This window comes from Plecotus auritus, assembly GCF_963455305.1.
Source record: "Plecotus auritus genome assembly, chromosome: 2".
Taxonomy (NCBI): domain Eukaryota; kingdom Metazoa; phylum Chordata; class Mammalia; order Chiroptera; family Vespertilionidae; genus Plecotus; species Plecotus auritus.
Genome location: NC_137771.1, coordinates 175755162 through 175772859, shown reverse-complemented (window position 1 = coordinate 175772859; position 17698 = coordinate 175755162). Strand labels below are relative to the sequence as shown.

Genomic DNA, 17698 nt, shown 5'->3' with positions numbered 1-17698 from the left:
GTGAAAATTAAAAACAGATATAGGTGCATCATGCCCATAAAAAGGTCCAGGTAGAAGGGCCTCCAATGAATAGCAAGCAGACAGCTTGTTGGTAGGGAAGGGTGCGTGGTTGTGTGGGCCACTATAGTTGAGATGCTTCTGACCTGGCCAATCTGGGAGCCGCAGAGTATGAAGATTTAATAAAATCTTCTGTCCAGGCCAGCGTGTACCACATCTTCTCCTCCACTCTGGCAGCTGGACCTTCACAAGGGCTGACTGAGGGGGAGGGGAAAGTGGAGGGCCCATCCTGGCCCAGGGGGAGCCAGTTCCCAGGTAAGTCTGTGCCACTTCCCATAAGCCCCAGTCTTCTTCAGTAAAAGACTGGGATAGAGGATACTGGTGATATCCTGTTTGCTAATCAGGATGATTACAGGGTGTGTACAGTTTGTGAAAATCCATCAAGCTATACACTTTTGTGCTCTGTATGTATGTTTTCCTTCAATAAACAGTTAAAAGAGAAAAACTCTAGGGGTAGACACAAGAACCCCTAGGTACCAGGCTGCTTTCTCCATCCAGTACCAATAAGCTGATTTTAGCATTTCTACAGGTCAGAAATTCTACATGATTTTATTCCTCAAAGACTAAAAAATTTAAAGCTAACTTTGCAGCTTGGAAATACCATCCTCTAAAAGGCTGAACTGGTTTCACTGTGCCTTTCTTCCTTTTCCAAATAAAAATCATGAGATATCCTGATGATGGCTCTGTCTCTAGGAACTGAGCAGCATCATTTTCTCCTCTCTCTTTCACAGCATCCTGAGAACCAGGGTGCTTGGCAGTTCTGAAGAAACCAGTTATATGGGTTGAAGCCTTCTTTGAGGAGAGAACTCACCTTGCCTTCAGGTGCAGAAAATCAAAGGAGAGCTTCATCTGAAGTGACAGGGTGGAGCCATGCCACAAACAATAAAAGGAGCAAAAGAAGGAAAATCAACTCACAGAATACTTGGGAGAGAGGCTGTCCCGGTGGAGAACTATTTCCATAAAGTGAACAGGCATGGAATAGTGAGTCTACAGAGGCCAGCAGGGGCGCGGGCACAGGGAAGGTTGTTCCCACCCAGAGGAGAGCTGGTGAGGCTTTGGAGGAGGAGCTTTCTTGAAGGAAGCCCAGGGCTGTGAATTGGAAACCCTGCAGGATCAGATCTCTCTAATGGTAAGAAGGTCCTGCAAGAGCAGGTCAGGAAAAGGTGAGGGTGCCTTCCTCTCAGGGACCAGAAAGAGGGAGCAGGGGATGGCTCTGTGGAATCAGGGGTGAAGGTCAAAGGATGAAATTCCCAGATGCTCCAGTGGTCCCACCATTCCCCAGCCCTGCCTCCAGCCTGCCTCTTTAACACTCATTGGGTGACTTCATCTGCATCAGGACTGCGTGGCTCCTCTTCTTACAGCAGCAACAGCAGACGCAGGCAGCGATGGAGGAGGCCAGGGCAATGATGCCAATAACAATGGCAGCAATGGCCAGTCCGCTCTGGGCCCGGGTCATGCCCCACGTGCTGCGGTCATCAGTGGCCTGGATGGTGGTCAGATCGGTGTAGTCCTCCACGGAGCTGGTGGACTCAGTGGTGGAGGAGATGGAAGTGGTTTCAGGATAGCTGGGAGTTTCCGGGTACTTTGGCGTTTCTGGGTAGCTGGGCACCTCAGGGATCACTGGGGCTTGGACACTGGGAACAGCAATGTTGACGTTGATGATGATGAGGGACTGGCCCCGGACACTGGCTGGGCTGGAACACACCGGGAGGGTGTCTGTCCCCAACCTGGGCTTGTTGAGCAGGAGCCAATTGTGGAGTGGAAGAATGCCTGAGTCACACCTCCAGGGGTTGTCATAGAGTCGAAGTTCACATAGGTTCCCCAGGTGATCAAAGATACCTATTGGCAGGTTCTCTAACTGGTTGTTCTGCAGCTGGATGGTCATGAGGCCATTGACATTGGCAAAGATATTCCCTGGGAGCTGTCTGAGGCGGTTGTTCTGCAGGGAAATGTTCTGCAGGTTGGTCAACATGCGGAAGACATTCCCGTCCAGCTCCTGCAGTGCATTGGTGTGGAGGGACAGCTCCCGCAGCTCTCCCAGCCCGTTGAAGGCGCCAGGAGAGATGTAGCCGATCTGGTTGCGGCTGAGGACCAGGACCTGCAACTGGCGGAGGTTGCTGAAGATGTTGTCAGGTAGAGAAGTGAGGTGGTTGTCGTAGAGCCAAAGCTCTCGAAGGTTGTGCATGGGCCCAAAGGTCCCTGGAGAGAGCTCCTTCAGGGAATTCCCAAAGAGCGTGAGACGGTTGAGCTGGGGCAACTGCATGAAGATGCCGGGGGGCAGCTGGGAGATGTGGTTGTTGGATAGATAGATCTTCTGGAGGTTACGATTGTTGTTGAAGAGGCCAGGGGAGAGCACACCGATCTGGTTTTGCTGCAGGGATAGCTCTTGGAGGTTGCCCAGCCCATCAAAAGTGCCCATGGGGATGTCTGAGAGCCTGTTCTCACACAGCCGGAGGACTTGGAGGTTTCCCAGGCGCTGGAAGATCCTGGGTGAGAGGTAGGTGAGGCTGTTCTTGCACAGATTGAGCTTGTTGAGGGCCCCCAAGTGGTCAAAAACACCATCAGGGATGTATTCCAAGTAGTTGCCATGCAACTGCAGCTCCTTGAGGTTGCTGAACTGGGAGAAGTGTGCTGGCTGGATCTGCACCAGCTGGTTGCTGGACAGAAGGAGTGATTCAAGGTTGTCCAGGCCCTGAAAGAGGTCGATAGGCAGAACCTGAAGCTTGTTGTTGGCGAGGCTGAGGTAACGCAGCGAGCCCAGGTTGCGGAAGGCACCAGGCATGATTTGGGATAGCTCATTCTTCTCAATCCTCAGGGCGATGAGGGCCGAGATGTTGAGGAACGGGGACTCGTTGAGTTCGGTGATGTGCGTGTTGAGGATCTGCAGGCTCATGGCGTTCCAGGGCAGAGGGGTGGGCACTGCCACAATGCGTGCCCCGGTGCACTCCACCTGGGAGGCCCTGGAGCAAGTACACTCACTAGGGCAGCCATAGTAGGCCAACCCGGCACCCCAGACTTGGCAGCCCACCAACAAAAGGAGATAGTGTTTCAGTGGCATGGCCTGTGCAAAGGGAGAGAACACATGAGTCAGGGTCATCTCGCCAACACTCCCACTGTTTTTAAGCCAAGGTCAATCTTTGGTACCAAAAACTAGCTTGCCTTTGAACCCCATCACCACATACGCAACTTATGCCCTATGGTCTGGTCAGCAAGCCTCTTTGCTTTTCCTCATGCCTTCCTACTTCCATGGCTTTGCCCAAGCAATCTCCCCCACCAAGAGTGCTCTGCATCCTCATCCAAGTATTTACCATACTTCCAAGTCTGGCTCAAAAGCAGTCACCTTGCCCTAACCCAGGGGTCCTCAAACTTTTTAAACAGGGGGCCAGTTCACTGTCCCTCAGACCGTTGGAGGGCCGGACTATAGTTTAAAAAAAAAAACTATGAACAAATTCCTATGCGCACTGCGGGCCCGGGACGAGTCGGCTGCTAAGCAGGACAGGCAGCGGCACCCGGCGGGCTGGATAAATGTCCTCGGTGGGCCGCATGTGGCCCGCTAGCCGTAGTTTGAGGACCCCTGCCCGGTTTGGCTCAGTGGATAGAGCATCGGCCTGCGGACTGAAAGGTCCCAGGTTCGATTCCGGTCAAAGGCATGTACCTTGGTTGCAGGCACATCCCCAATAGGAGGTGTGCAGGAGGCAGCTGATTGATGTTTCTCTCTCATCAACATTTCTAACTCTCTATCCCTCTCCCTTCCTCTCTGTAAAAAATCAATAAAATACATTTTTTTAAAGCAATCACCTCTAGGAAACTTTCCCACATTCCATGAATCAGCATTAGCTACTCTCCCATGCAGGTGGTCTTCCCAACCTCCATTAAAGCCCACACCACAGTCAGCTCTACATGACATTTGTCCCTTTCTGCCTCCTTCACCAGTCAATAAGCATTTCATCTTTCATCTCTATGGGTCCCTTAAAGCAGGAACAGTATTTTATCCATATCTGCATCCCTCACAGTACCTGAACTTGCTATTTGAACATAGCTTGAAGTCCACTGCAAAGAAATGGGACCCAATTACGCTACGGAACGTCTATCAAGATGAACTTCCATAGTCAAATGTCAGGTCCAGACTTGAGAACAGAAATAAACAACCTAAACAGGGGGCAGGGGAAAAGTGACTCAACACTTTTAATAAGAACAAATAAATAGGGTCTTAACCTGGGAAAGATGTTAAGGCCACAAACATGGTGGCCTGCCGGGAGGAGCCATAGCAGCCAGCAGAGGCAGGACCGTGCTGTTGATCTGGTGGAAAAGATCACTGGAAGCTTGCTTTTTCCTCTGCCTGGGCCCCACCTCAGCCCTTCTCTGCCCCACCTCATCACCAACCTGTCCCTTTGTTAATCTTTGTTAACATGTCTCACAGGTGCTTTATCTGGGTTTATTTCAATCAGCCTTCCCAATAAAGGACACTATTTGCACCACTTCCTGACTCACTGGAAGAGGCTGCTGCCACTCAGCTGATGCCTGGGCTCTCCCTTCTGGGGACTAGTCCACAAAGAAACACTGAGTAGCCTTGAGTAAGTCCCAGAATACTTAGGATGCACTTTGAGCTAAAAGGTGGTGGGTCCAGATGCTCCCATAGGCATGGTGTGATCTTGGAATGGAGCCAAATTCACGAAGGTTTGGTGTTTGAGGTCAGGGGTGATGACTATTTTATATATACGCATTATGTATAGAACATGGATACAGGAGACATGAAGACTGGTCCTGGCCTTGAATATCCACGTATCACTAGCCAGCTGTTGGACCTTGAATGAAGTGTGAGGCCTCCTAGTTCAGCTTTGTTATCTGTTAAATGGTGATGGTAATCTCTGCCCCCTCTTAAGGCTGTTGTGAGGAACAAATGGGAGAATGAATGTGAGGGTGTCCTGTGCAAATGTGTGTGGTTATTCCAAGCTCATCCACAGCATGAACTTTATAGACAGGAAGGCCTCCTAGTGCTTCTAACCTTGGCATTCTTAGTCAAGGGACTAAGGATTTCTGTGAGCATCTGTACCTTCTATCAGTACCTTCTATCTGAGGTCCAAAGGGATCTCTAACTCGCAAAGGGTTAAGAACTGCTGATCATACATTCTCATTATTTTATGGGGAATGTAGGAAGCAGGGAAACTGAGGCCCAGAGCTTAAACCCAGAGCTCCAGACTTCTGGGTGAGTACTTTGAGTGTGAAGGCAGTGCCTCTCCTTTTAATGAGCAAAAGCCCTGAGTCAGAGGAAGGAATTTCAGATGAAAGTATATAAGGCATAAACTGGCTGGGTGGAGAAAGTATTTCTATCGTCTCTCTCTGTTCCGCTGAACTCATGGAGTCTTGAGTCTGGCCCACAACTCAGAATAATCCAGGCTTCCCAATCTGGCCTCAGCTCAATGTACCCCTCCCCTGCCAGCAATAAGCTTACTCTGAGGACAAAACCCAAGTTCATGTCTCACCCACCCAAACCTTGACTTTTCATTTATTCACAGCCCATCCAAGCCCTGGCCTGCTGTACTTTTGCATTAAGGGCTTGACCAAGTATGTAGACTAGTGAAGAAAAGAAAGAATGATAATTTGGCCGATGAATTCCAGTGTAAAGAAATGGGGCCAGATTAAGCTATGGATACATCCATAAAAATGAACTTCCATAGTTAAATGTCAGGTGCAGACTTGAAAGCAGAAAATAAACAGCCTAAATAGGGGGGCAGGGAAAAAGTGACTCGACACCCACTCCAGGAGAAAGACTTATTGATAGTAACAAAGAATGAAGACTGCCCACAAAAGATAACATCACTGCATTAATAGAAGTATTAAGTGTAGAGAAAAGGAGGTTATGGTCTTACGCTACACTTCCCTGATCAGGCCACATCTGTAGTGCTGTGCTCAGTTCCACCCTGAAGTTTAAGACAGGCAATGACAAACTGGTCTCTAGAAAGCCTTCGATGATAAAGGGACACAGAAACCAAACGTCCCCTTGGGGTGACTTACAAAAGGTGAAGCTCTAATGGCTGCTGGTGACGTGCTAGGCAGCACTTATTTATAATGTATACTCCAATATCCTATGGACTTCAAAATGGTGTCACAGCTCAAGTGTCAGAGGCTTGGGCACTAAATTAAATGCCCACAATTTGGCAAGCCCAGGACAGTCCATCGAGTTTCCCATTTGTAAATGAGGGTGTGGCTGAGACCCCCTCCGAGGACCCATCTGAGTCTGCATTGCCCATCTAGGGAGGGGGCATCAGCCAGCCCCAGGAAGGGCCAGGGCCCAGGCAGGGTGCCTCATGGCTTGGGAGAAGGCGGTAAAGATAACTCCCTGGTGGGAACAGAGCCACTCTTGTTGGAAATGGACCACACTCAGCTTGACAAATATTACAAGAATTTGCACATTTTCCTTTTTATAAATCCTCATGTATGCAGAGCCCACCCCAGCACTACATGCAGTGGTTTCCTGTTTTCCAGCACTTGTTCCTGCCACAGCTGGAACTGACTGCTCCAAAGGACCTCCGAAGAACCCACCTCAGACCCAGCTGCAGAGCCCTTGGGAGAGGGAGAGGCTGCAGAAACGGAGCTGGAGAGCCAGCTGGGCCCTGGGATTTTCAGCAAGTGTTGCAGGCAGCAAAGGCCCTTGGGAGCCCAGCACACAGCAGCCTAATAGCCCACGCCGCCTGGTGCCGCTTGGCAGCCATGACAAATGCCAGTTAAAGACCCACAACGCTCCCTAATTACACCCTCCTCTCCCAGGAGGCAGGCTGCATCCACAGTCACGGCAGCCACTCAGCCCAGGCCCTGTTCTGGGAGGGCGCACAGCCTGGCGTCTGGCACTGGCGCAGGAATTCCATGAGCTGAGCAGACAGACAGCTCACCTGGACACTGCGACGCGGTCCCTGCCCAGGAGGAGACGTGCTTGGAGCAGGCGCACTGGCTGTGGGTCTCTTCAGCAAGAACAGCCTGTGATTTGTGAACAAACACATAATTAGCCTCAAAGCCCTGGGCTCAGTTGGTTGGTGGGTTGGGACTTTGGAGGGTTAATACCATCATTCACATTCTCTACATACGAGGTTCCCTGGGAGGAATGGCTTCTTCTATCAATGCCACGGAGCAGAGCTTCCAGAAAGAGCCTGGGAGAGAAATGTGCCATTCTGGTCTTGATACTGAGCTTGAGTGGGAGTTTAGGCAAATTCTCCAGGCCTCAGTTACCCCTCCTGTAAAGACTTCCAAGGGCCCTGGCAGCTCTGCTATCTTCTCACTGGAGGCAGAAGAGACATGTGACCCAAAACCCCACCATTCTCTTCATCCTCTCTTCCTCAGAGGTCACACCAAACTGCCAACAGCGACACCAGCCCAGCCCCATCTTCATGCCGAGGCTTTTAGAACTTGGACCCATCTTCCGAGCCCACTTATGTCAGGCGGGGGGATCCCGCTTGTTAATCGGTGCATCTTCACAAAGCCAATAGCCATTTCAAGGTATCCGGGAGCTAAGAGAGGCCGTAGGCAGCCTCTGGTCCTGCCCTCTCCCAATGCACCTGAGGAAACTGAGGCCCAGAGAGGAGATCTCCCTTCCTGGCCTGTGCCCTCGCCCCAGCAAGGTCTCCCCGCATGGCCTCTTCGCCTGTGAGAGGTTTCCCCATCCAGCTCACTGAGAAGACAGCTTTGAAATCACTGAGGGTGTCTCCTCCCCTCACCCCGCCAGCTAGTATCAGCCTCCATCAAGCTGCTCGTAGGTGCTCTGTCCTAAGGGTAGAAGCACTGTCTGACTGGGAGACTCGGTGCATCCAGACCTCCCTACCTCACTAAACAGGAGTAAGGCCCCCTCCCCCAGATCAGCACATAAACATCAGCTGGAAGAGCCTGGGGAGCTTGCTTACAGAACTGACCTCACGGTGTTGCAGCTGTGAGGATAAAGTGGGTTAATACCTGTAAAGCCCTGAGATTGGTTCTTGACACAAAGGGAGAACCCAATAAATGTTGCTTTCAATTATTGTTCATTCTGCTGAGGAGTAAAATGCAGGTCTCTGGAGGCTCCACCCAGAGATCCTGATCCCTAGGTCTGAAGGGCTCAAGTCCTTGCACATTTAACAAATTCCCCAAGTGACTGTATTGCAGGTGTCCACAGTCCACACACAGAAGCACCACTCAAGGCCTAGACCAGCTGGGACCCCATGCTCATGATCTGCATCATTTACAGCCAAGAACAGAGAGATTGACCCGGCATGGGAAATGCTGACGATCAAACCATGGGCCTGGTCAGCTCCCTGTATCATTCCTTCCTTCAGTGGCCCTTTCTGCATCCCCATCAGATATCTGGGGTTTGTGCTAAGTTAAACCCAGCAGTAGAAGCTGCTTCCAGGAGCAGAGCTTAGAGCCCAGGCATTAGAGATATAAGGGTCTTTTTGAGAACAACTGATCAAATCATATGGTCATTTGGTACATGGGAAACTAAGGACCCAGAGGGAGGAGGGGACTTGCCCAGGGTCACACAGTCACTTGAAGATTCCTGACACCCAGGTCAGGGCTCTACCTAACCACAGAGATTGAAGAACCTCTGAACCTTGTCACAAGACTTTATGACCTTATCAAATATGTGTCTGGCAGTGCTTGGAAAGGGACAAGAGGTGGCCTTGCTCCCTCCCTCCTAAAATGGCCTCAGGCTTATATGCAATCAACCCTCTAGCTGCCCAGCATTATGAACAAAGGTCAAGTTGCTCTCCCAACTCCCAGGGGATGCTCTTCCTTAGAGCTGCTCTGATGCTTGTGTTTGCTCAATTTCATCTGAGTGGCCTGGGACTGAAGGGAAGGAATGGAGGAGTCACCAGAAGAGTTGATCTCAACACAGATCTCCATTGGAGTAGTACCCAAGATAGGCATGCTCTACCCAAACACATAGCACCCCAGAACCCAAGGGAAGACTGGCCATACCTTCATCCTCCACCTGGCTCAATTGCTAACCCCCCATCTCTCACAACCCTTCAAAACCAAAATAGTGTTCATTTGTTTAAAAAAGAAAATAAATAAGAAAAAGCAAGTTCTTTTCAGCCCCAAGATTAGAGATGTAGGGCTTCCTGCAGAGGCCGGCGTAGAGCTGTAATTAGCTTGGCAAAAGCAGCTGGAGATACTGGCAAACTCACCAGCAGAGCAGGGAGAAGCTCCCACTTGGGGCTTTTATTAAAGAAGTCATGGGTTACAGCCCCTTCTCGGGGTAACACCTGGGGGCTCAAATTAGAGAGAAATGGATCAGCCCCTCATCAGAGCATCTTGGAAATGATCTCTAAATCTTGTGTCCCAGAAGCCAAGGGAGGCAATGAAACCAGAAGCTGCAGCCCATCTTTTGTGGCCAGGGTTTAGGGAAGCAAATTGCCATGTGTAATCACAGCCTCGGAGTGCTGGCTGGCAGGATCGCGTTGGGACAACTTCTCTCCCATCTCTTCTTATTTCTCTACATCTGGATCTACTCCCACCTGCTCTCCACTCCCACCCCCTCCATTTACTGTGCAAGCCCAGGTAGCATCCCCCAGACCTGGGGAGAACCTTCCATGGTGCCCTGACTTTCTACAAAATCTGCTCAGAACCCTGCCCCCTGGCCAGACCTCGCTCACATGCTAATCTCATCAGTGCAGAGCCGGCCCAGCTGACTCAGGACCACAGGCAAATGGGACTGTCTGGCCCTGAATGCATCCCAGATGTTCAGTTGATGCAGAGCCAAAGAAATGACAGCCGTTGGAGAATTCTAAATTAGGAGCCAGTGGCACCAAAGCATCATCTGAAAGCCGCCTGAGACAGGGTGCTATAATCCCAGAGATCCGAAAGGAGAAGCCAGAGTGTGACAGGCACCCAGCATGGACTCACTCGCCCCATGGACGTCTGGGTAATGTGTCATCCCAGAGAGAGGCACAGCCTGCCCTTCGCTGACATACTTGACCCTGGAGGTAGACTTTGCCACAGGTGGGCTCTAGAGAGTTCTGGTTTTCCACTGTTGGTTCCTTGGCCCCACCCCTGCCTCTGGATTTGAGCAGAGATGCTGGTAGAGGTACAGCTGTCACCATTTTAAGTGTCTACCACTCTCATCCCAAATCCATCTCCAGCCCTGACTCTCCCTGCTCAAAGCCAGCAGCCTCCGCCAGGGGGACACTGGCTGGCAAGAGGGGAGAGCTGCCAGAATGCGGACGCCTAAGCTGCACACAGACTTAGAACCCCGAGTGATTCCGAGCCCACAGCTGAAGTTCAAACTGGAAAACCTGCACCAGCACATCTGCTGAAGCCGCTTTTGTAGCAGCTGAGAGTAAGAAGAGAGGAGGACCGATCCCGGCCCGGGAACCCCCTGAAGCAGGGTCTCAGTGGTCCCATACAGACCCAAATGTGGGGCAGGCCACGGGTGACCTCCGGGTAAGTGAGGACCTGGGTTCAATAACCTGAGTCTTAAGAAGAGAAACCCTTGGCCAGTGGAGCTAGTATCCAAAGGAGGTAACTCATTGGGTAACTGGTGTGATAATTCGGTCAACTTTCAATGTGTCTCCCGTCCTCAACCGTCCTCTCAGCACCCCGGGTTGACACCATGGGACAGTAAGGGCAAGTGAAGGCTGGTGGTGGGTCCGCAGAGGGGGCTGGCGGCCCCAGGCGCGCTGGGCAAGGGGTGGACCGGCTCCCTCCGGCGCAGGCTCCGTTGGGGGCGCCTTCTGGGAGCATCCCAGGCGCCACGCCAGCCCGGCCCCTTCTGCAGCCTCTCCCCAGGGGAGCGGGGTCGGCAGGAAAAGGGGATGGGGTGTGATCCCGCCTACTTACCAGCAGCTTCGCGCCTGCCCGCCCGCCTTCGACCAGAGTGAGCCCGAGAGGAGGACGTGGGAGGCTCAAGGCTGCAGCATGAGTGAGGCTCGCTGGGCGCTCCCGGTATTTAAACGGTCCCGGCGTGAGTCACCGGAGGGGGCAGTGTCTGCGCGGTGGCGGGGAGGGGCGGCGTGCAGGGACAGCAGCATCCCCAAGGGGGCCTGCGAGCTCAAGGGAAGGGGTTTCCACTTTTTTTTTTTTTAGCAACACATTTTTGTCCTTTCTCTTTTCCTCCAGTTTCTTTTGGACTCACTCGCTGCATTGGCATTGTGGTTCTGCAAAAGGCATTCATTCTTTCCTTTTCCTTTTCAGCTATACTGAGAGTCATTTCAAATGTACAGAAAACGTGCAAGAACAATACAGGAAACGCTCTTATTCACTTAACCCAATTCATCTATGTCAACAATTTGGAAAAATCGTTTAATTCCAAAGAAAAGGTTAGACCTGTGGTGTCCCTCCTCAAGACAGTGTTTCAATTCCCTTCTGTCATCATCCAACGTCCCCTCACCGTCCCCTCCTACACACAGCAGCCAGGGCACATTGGAGATGAGGGGCTCCCTAGGCCCTTCACCTCCGTGTGGGAGCCCACGCCCAGCCACCCCTGGAGGGGACAAGAAACCATTTCTATTGTGTATCACCAAGAGGGCGGGGGAGGAGAAGGAAGTCACAGTCGGAGGCACAGGAGGCTGCCATACCCCTGCTTCTACTCCAAGAAGGAGCCTCCACTAGGTCTGACTGCATTTGACTAAGCACCCGCCCTCCCTCCGGTGGCTCAGTTTACCCTCTCAGCCACGGGGGGAGAGTGATATTTACACACCGTGCCCCATGGAATGCCAAGAGCCTTAATTAATGTTTGCACGGTGCTTTGAGATCTTTGATGAAAGGAAAACATAAAAGTGCATAGTGTTATTACTGAAATAGTCATTTGGGTGGCTTGCCATGGTCAAGCCCTACCGCCTAAATCATGACACATGCCTCCTCACTGTGGCACCATGATTCAGAGCCAGAAACAAAAAGTGCCCTGTCCATGAGCCCAAGTGGCACGTGCCCAAGAGGGGCAAGCACTGCTGCGAGGAGGTTTCCACTCAGCTCCCAGCCCAAGCTCTTTAACCCAGTCTCCCTTCCAAATAATATTCCACTTGGAGAACTCCTTCCCTCTTACTACCCTGGTACCTCCACATCCCCAAATGGGGGTCTTCACCTGCATTTATATAGAACCTGCAAGAATAAGAATGTGCTCTCTTTACCTTCTTTCCTGTCTTTCGAATCCTAACATTCAGCCACTCTATGCCACACCCTGTGCTGGGAGCTGTGGACAACACAGGGATGAATCAGATACATTTCTTGCCCATAAAGAGCTGACTCTCAGTGGGGAGGGAGGAAGAATTTACATTGATGAAGCACCTACTGTGAACCGAGAGCTCACTGGTCCCTTATTTCATCTACACCAAGTTTCTCAATCTCAGCACTATTGACACTTGAGGTCAGAGAAGTTTTTGTTGTGAGGAGCTGTCCTGTGTATTGTAAGATGCTTAGAGTACCCCTGGTCTCTACCCCCCAGATACCAGTAGCATCCCTCCCAAGTTGTAACAACCGAAAATGTCTACACATTGCCAAATGTCCCCTGGGGGATCAACACACACACACACACACACACACACACACACACACACACACACACACAGTTAGGACCACTGGTCTACCAGATAACACTGTGTCCTGTGAGTGGGAGTAATTGCCCCTAATTTACACATAGGAAAACTGAGGCTTAGGGCAGTTAACTGCTATAGATAGAAATGAGGCTGTGCTGATTAAGGATTGTGAGATAACTCCAGGAATGAGGTTACTGGTAGAACCTTCCTTGGGGTCAGGTTGATAAATGTTGATGCATTTGAAGGGATGGGGCTTGAGTTTCATGTACAAGGTGGCCTCAAAAGATGAGTGGGACCTGGAAATGTGGGGGTGTGAGCTAAGAAACATCATCAAATCAGAGCAAGGAGAGAGAGCTCTGGACCAAAGACTGAGTTTGGCTGGAGCCCAGGTGTGTGGCAGGCTTCACTGGGGAGGTCTGAGATATCTCCCTAAGGAGTGCAATATCCCTGTGCAAGCAATAGGGAGCCAGCGAAGGTTTTAGAGGAAGGGACATGCACAATGAGAGCCACACTGCAGGAAGTGTAGTATGGCAGGGTTTCCAGGTCTCCTGGGATGGATCACCCTTGGGCATGCAGTTTTCAAAGCACTCCTATCATCCTCTTTTTTTCTCATGATAGGACATGGGGTTCAATACCATAACCAGGCCTTGCAGGAAGAACCATTTTCCAAGATTGAGAGTGGCTGTAGGGTTCCAGCTATAGGACCTCTGTGTTTTAGTCCACTGAGACCCCCCCTTTCATAAAGAAAGATTTTCTCTCCTACAGAGCAAACAAAATGGCCCCAACCAGCCCCCAGAAGTGTGGGTCTATTATTGGTGAAAGTAAAAGTCTGATTCACCACCCGCAGGCCCTGAAAACCTCAGGGCTCACTTCCCATTCCCCCTGGGAGAACCAGAAGGGCCAGGGTTGCCTCAGGGCTTCAGAGAACTCCAATCCCTCCAACCCACACATGCTTCTCTCATCTAGTTAATAAGCATCGAATCCAGGGAATCGGAGGTCATGTGATCTAGCCTCCCCATGAGGGAGGAAATCCCTCCATGGCACCCTGAAGAGATGGAGTTATGACCCTGCTAGGCCCACTTTAGGGATGAGGTGGACAGTACCACACAATGAGGTCCCCCTGGTATATTGGCAGAATAAAAAAGATGGGGAACACCCAGGGTTGACAAGGATGGGGGTGATCTTATTGATGGAAACATAAATTACTAGAGCCATAGTTGTCAAAATTCAAGATGTGTAAACCCATTCACCTGGGTCAATGCCAATAGCCAGCCAGGATCACATGGTTTACAAAGCTGTATGTTCAAGAAAGCTCAGTACAACATTGTTTGCAATAATAGATGATTGCAAATAATGCAAATGTTCATCCATAAGACGATGAGTCCATACATTGGGAAAATCCATACCTAGTAGCCAATTTGAAAAGAAAGCATACATCTTTATTTGCTGAGGAAGAAAATATATCCACTGTATTAAGCAAGTTAATATACAGAGTGGGGCAAATGTAGGTTTACAGTTGTGAGTGAGTGAAACACAGTTTATGCTTGTATTTAGAATTTATTAATTGCTGTATTATTTTTCATATGAACAACTGTAATCTACTTTTGCCCCACCCTGTATATATAACATAATTGCACTTATTGGTTGGTTTTAGGGGAAAAAAAATTTGTAACTTCTCAGTTATATTTCAACATATGGGAAACACAATGAAGAAAAAAATCTCACTCTTTATTGATCATAATCACATAAAAAGCCAGAAGATGGTACAAAACATCAGTTTTCCCATCAAATGACCCTTCGGTGCCCAAGGAGTTGGCTGCAGATGGGCATCTAGGGCTCTTCTGTCTGCCTGTGCCCCCTCTTCTCTCCTTCCTCAGGTCACCTGCTCTGCTCTCACCTGTTGCTCGCCTCACAGTGGCCGGCCATCCTGGACAGAGAGAAGGCCATGGGGCCCCCAAGCTACCAATGGGTAGCCGTGGTCCCAGCTCACTCCCACTGTCTGGCTGTTCTCTGAAGGAGGAATTGTAGGTTGTTCCTCAGAGCAGTGACTCTCAAGACCAACAGGCATCTCTTGTGCTCAAGTGGACAGCCTCTCATAGCAGAACTGAAGGAGTACACCATCCAGGCCTCTGTCAAAACCTTTCCCAACACAGGTGAGGAGGAACAAAACAGAACTATGCAGGTGGGGGAAATTTTATCCAGCTATACATATTTGTGCAAAGAATGTGTTCACACACACATGACAAACGTATCTTGGTATTCATACACATATGTATGTATATATAAGCATATGTGCATGTGTAGACACATACATATGTATATACACAAAGGTATGTATATATGCATACACATATATACACACATACATATCTTTGTCTATATCTGCATAGTAATATTTAGAAAAGAGTGTGAAAGGATACACTCAAAACTGCTGTAACAGTGGGGGGAGAGAACAGTGATGAATATTTTTTATAACTATGTGTTGTTTATGTTCCATTTAAATAAAAATTAGATGTATTCCTGCATCTAACTGACAATTAGAACAACCATTTCAAAAGACAAAAAACAAAGTTCTACTTTTTTAAATGTTTCCTTTTCTGACACTAAAACTGCCTCCCTGGAGCCTACACCCTCTGCAGGCCCCATGGTACCTCACCCCAGCCCTTCAGACATTTGGGACCCACAAACAGGCTCACCCCATTCCAAAGGCTCCTCCTCTCCCACACCATCAGACACACTAAACTGTCCCTTCCCCCGACCATCCTGGTTGCTCACTATGGAGCCCAGCATCCACTCAGAAAACTGATTGCCCATTAAGTGGCAGGCCCTTAATTCACAGAAGTGAACTCATTCTGAGGGGGATTCAAACCATGAACCGTTGTGTTCAACTGTAAGGCACATATGGAATGGAGCCACACAAGGGAGCCACCAAGCCTGCCTGGGCTGTGAGAAGAAGGGCTTCTCCAAGGAGGTAACCCTCAGACTAAGCCTGGTAAGATGAGCAGGTGTTTGGAAACCTGGAAGAACAAATGACATTTGCAAAGGTTCAAAGGCACAAAAGATCATGGCACATTCAGCATGTGGCAAATAGATCAAGGTAACCAGAGAGCAGAGTGCACGCAAGAACTCGGTAGAAACATTATCCTAGAGAGAAAGCAAGAGGCGATGTAGAAAAGGTAGCACCAATTGGGACCCATTCTGTAAGCTGGGGGGAGTGGGGGGCACCGAAGGATTTAGCTGTGGACAGATGTGGTCAGATTGGTGCAGGGCAGTGGATTTCAAATAGTGATTATTTTGCCTCGCTCCTGGGGAAATTTGACAATGTCTGGAGACATTTTTGGTTGTAACAACTTGGAGAATGCAAGTGGCATCGAGTGAGTATAGGCCAGAGCTGCTGCTGAACACCCTCCAGCATATAGGACAACTGCTCACAGCCAAGAGTCATCAGGGCTGAGATGTCAATAGTGTTGAGGCCGAGAAATGCTGGTATAGAGAAGATGGGTAATGTGGGCAGCACTATAGAGGATGGATTCAGGGCAGGGGGAAGGGGAAGACTGGGAAGGGGAGTGATGGGGACAGGAAGACCTAATAAAAAATTCTAGTGACATCTCAGATGGAGATGCTGAAAACCCGAGCTAAGACAGGGCAGTGAGAATGGAGAGAGGGGACTAATAAAGAGGTAATATAAAAAGTGAAATTTGTAAAACATGGTGATGGATTGGTTATGGTGGTAAGTGGGGTAATACGTAATACAGTAGGGCTGTTATGATATGGATTAGGCCACCTTAACAAAGTGAGCCAAAAATAGCAAGAGCTTAAAGATGTTTGTTCTCATCTAGGGACGGGATGGTGCCCTGACTGTATCAGGGACTAACACCCCATCGCTCTACTCACTCTGACATCCTAAATCCATGGTTGCCATCTCATGGCCAAATGGCTTCTTCAGCTTCTGCCTTTATATTCCTATTCCAGCCCAAGGAAAAGAAGGAAACAGGAACCTCAGTTCTTCCACTGAGAGACATGACCCAGAAGCTATCACATCACTTCTGTGCACATTCCATTGGCCAGGACTTAGTCATGTGGCTGCTCCTACTAGTACCTGCAAAGGAAATGCAGTCTTGAGCTGAGCTCCACGTACAACATTAAAAGTCTTATAACTATGGGAGTAGGGCAAGTAGCCATTGGGGGAGGCGCGGGGTGGGACTATTAAGAGTCCAGTAATGCCCTGATCGGTTTGGCTCAGTGGATAGAGCATCGGACTGCGGGCTGAAGGGTCCCAGGTTCGATTCCAGTCAAGGGCATGTACCTTGGTTGCGGGTACATCCCCAGTGGGGGGTGTGCAGGAGGCAGCTGATCAATGTTTCTCTCTCGTCGATGTTTCTAACTGTCTATTCCTCTCCCTTCCTCTCTGTAAAAAAATCAATAAAATATATTTTTAAAAATATTTTTTAAAAAAAGAGTCCAGTAATGAAAGAGGGAAATAGCCAGTTTTTTGGCATGATTACCAAGTGGATGGTGGATACGATTAAGAGGGCTAGAGAACAAGGTGGCAGACTCGTTTTGAACCGGCTGCAGTTAAGCCAGGTGAAACTACAATGCAGAATTCAGACTGAGTCTGAGATTAGATCTGAGCTCAGGGGAAGGTTCTGGGTGGAGGTAGGGGGTCTAAGCAGCCATAGATAAGAGGAGATCGTCCAGAAATGGGGCTTAATCTGGGGTCGACAAACTGCAGCTGTTAAAGCAGGCTCTCTACACCTAAAGGACTGAGAGAGAGATCAGCCTATGAATGTCCCGAAGTTGCATGTCAAAATGTGCTGAGTGGAAATGTGCTGTGCGTGTGCCCTTGTCTGGGGAGGCAGCTCAAGACTGTTACCAGATTCTCTGGGTGTGTAGTGAAGTAAGAAGAGGGCCCCCCAATGTTACTGAGACAGGCAGAGCAAGAGGAGTCAACTGAAGGAACCAAGAAAGAGCAATGAGGAGGGATAGGAGCAGCAGGATGGGGACTTTGTAGAGGTGGGAGGGCAGAGATTTGAGAAGAATGTGGTGGCCTGTGGATGAGGCTCATAGGGCATTGGAAAACCCATGGCAAAGGCAAGGTCAGTGATGTGACGGGTGATGGTGGGGGGAGTAGAAGGAGCAGGTGC

The 17698-nt window shown here is 49.8% G+C and overlaps 1 protein-coding gene across 1 annotated transcript; it reads right to left on the bottom strand.

Moving 5' to 3' along the window:
* Nucleotides 1-1360: 1360 nt before the first annotated feature.
* On the bottom strand, nucleotides 1361-3115 carry LRRC15 (leucine rich repeat containing 15; the record flags this gene model as incomplete). The annotated part of the gene is made up of 1 exon (XM_080654884.1): nucleotides 1361-3115. The coding sequence occupies one exon, from the start codon at nucleotides 3113-3115 to the stop codon at nucleotides 1361-1363; it is 1755 nt and encodes a 584-aa protein (XP_080511010.1).
* Between the last annotated feature and the right edge of the window lie 14583 nt (nucleotides 3116-17698).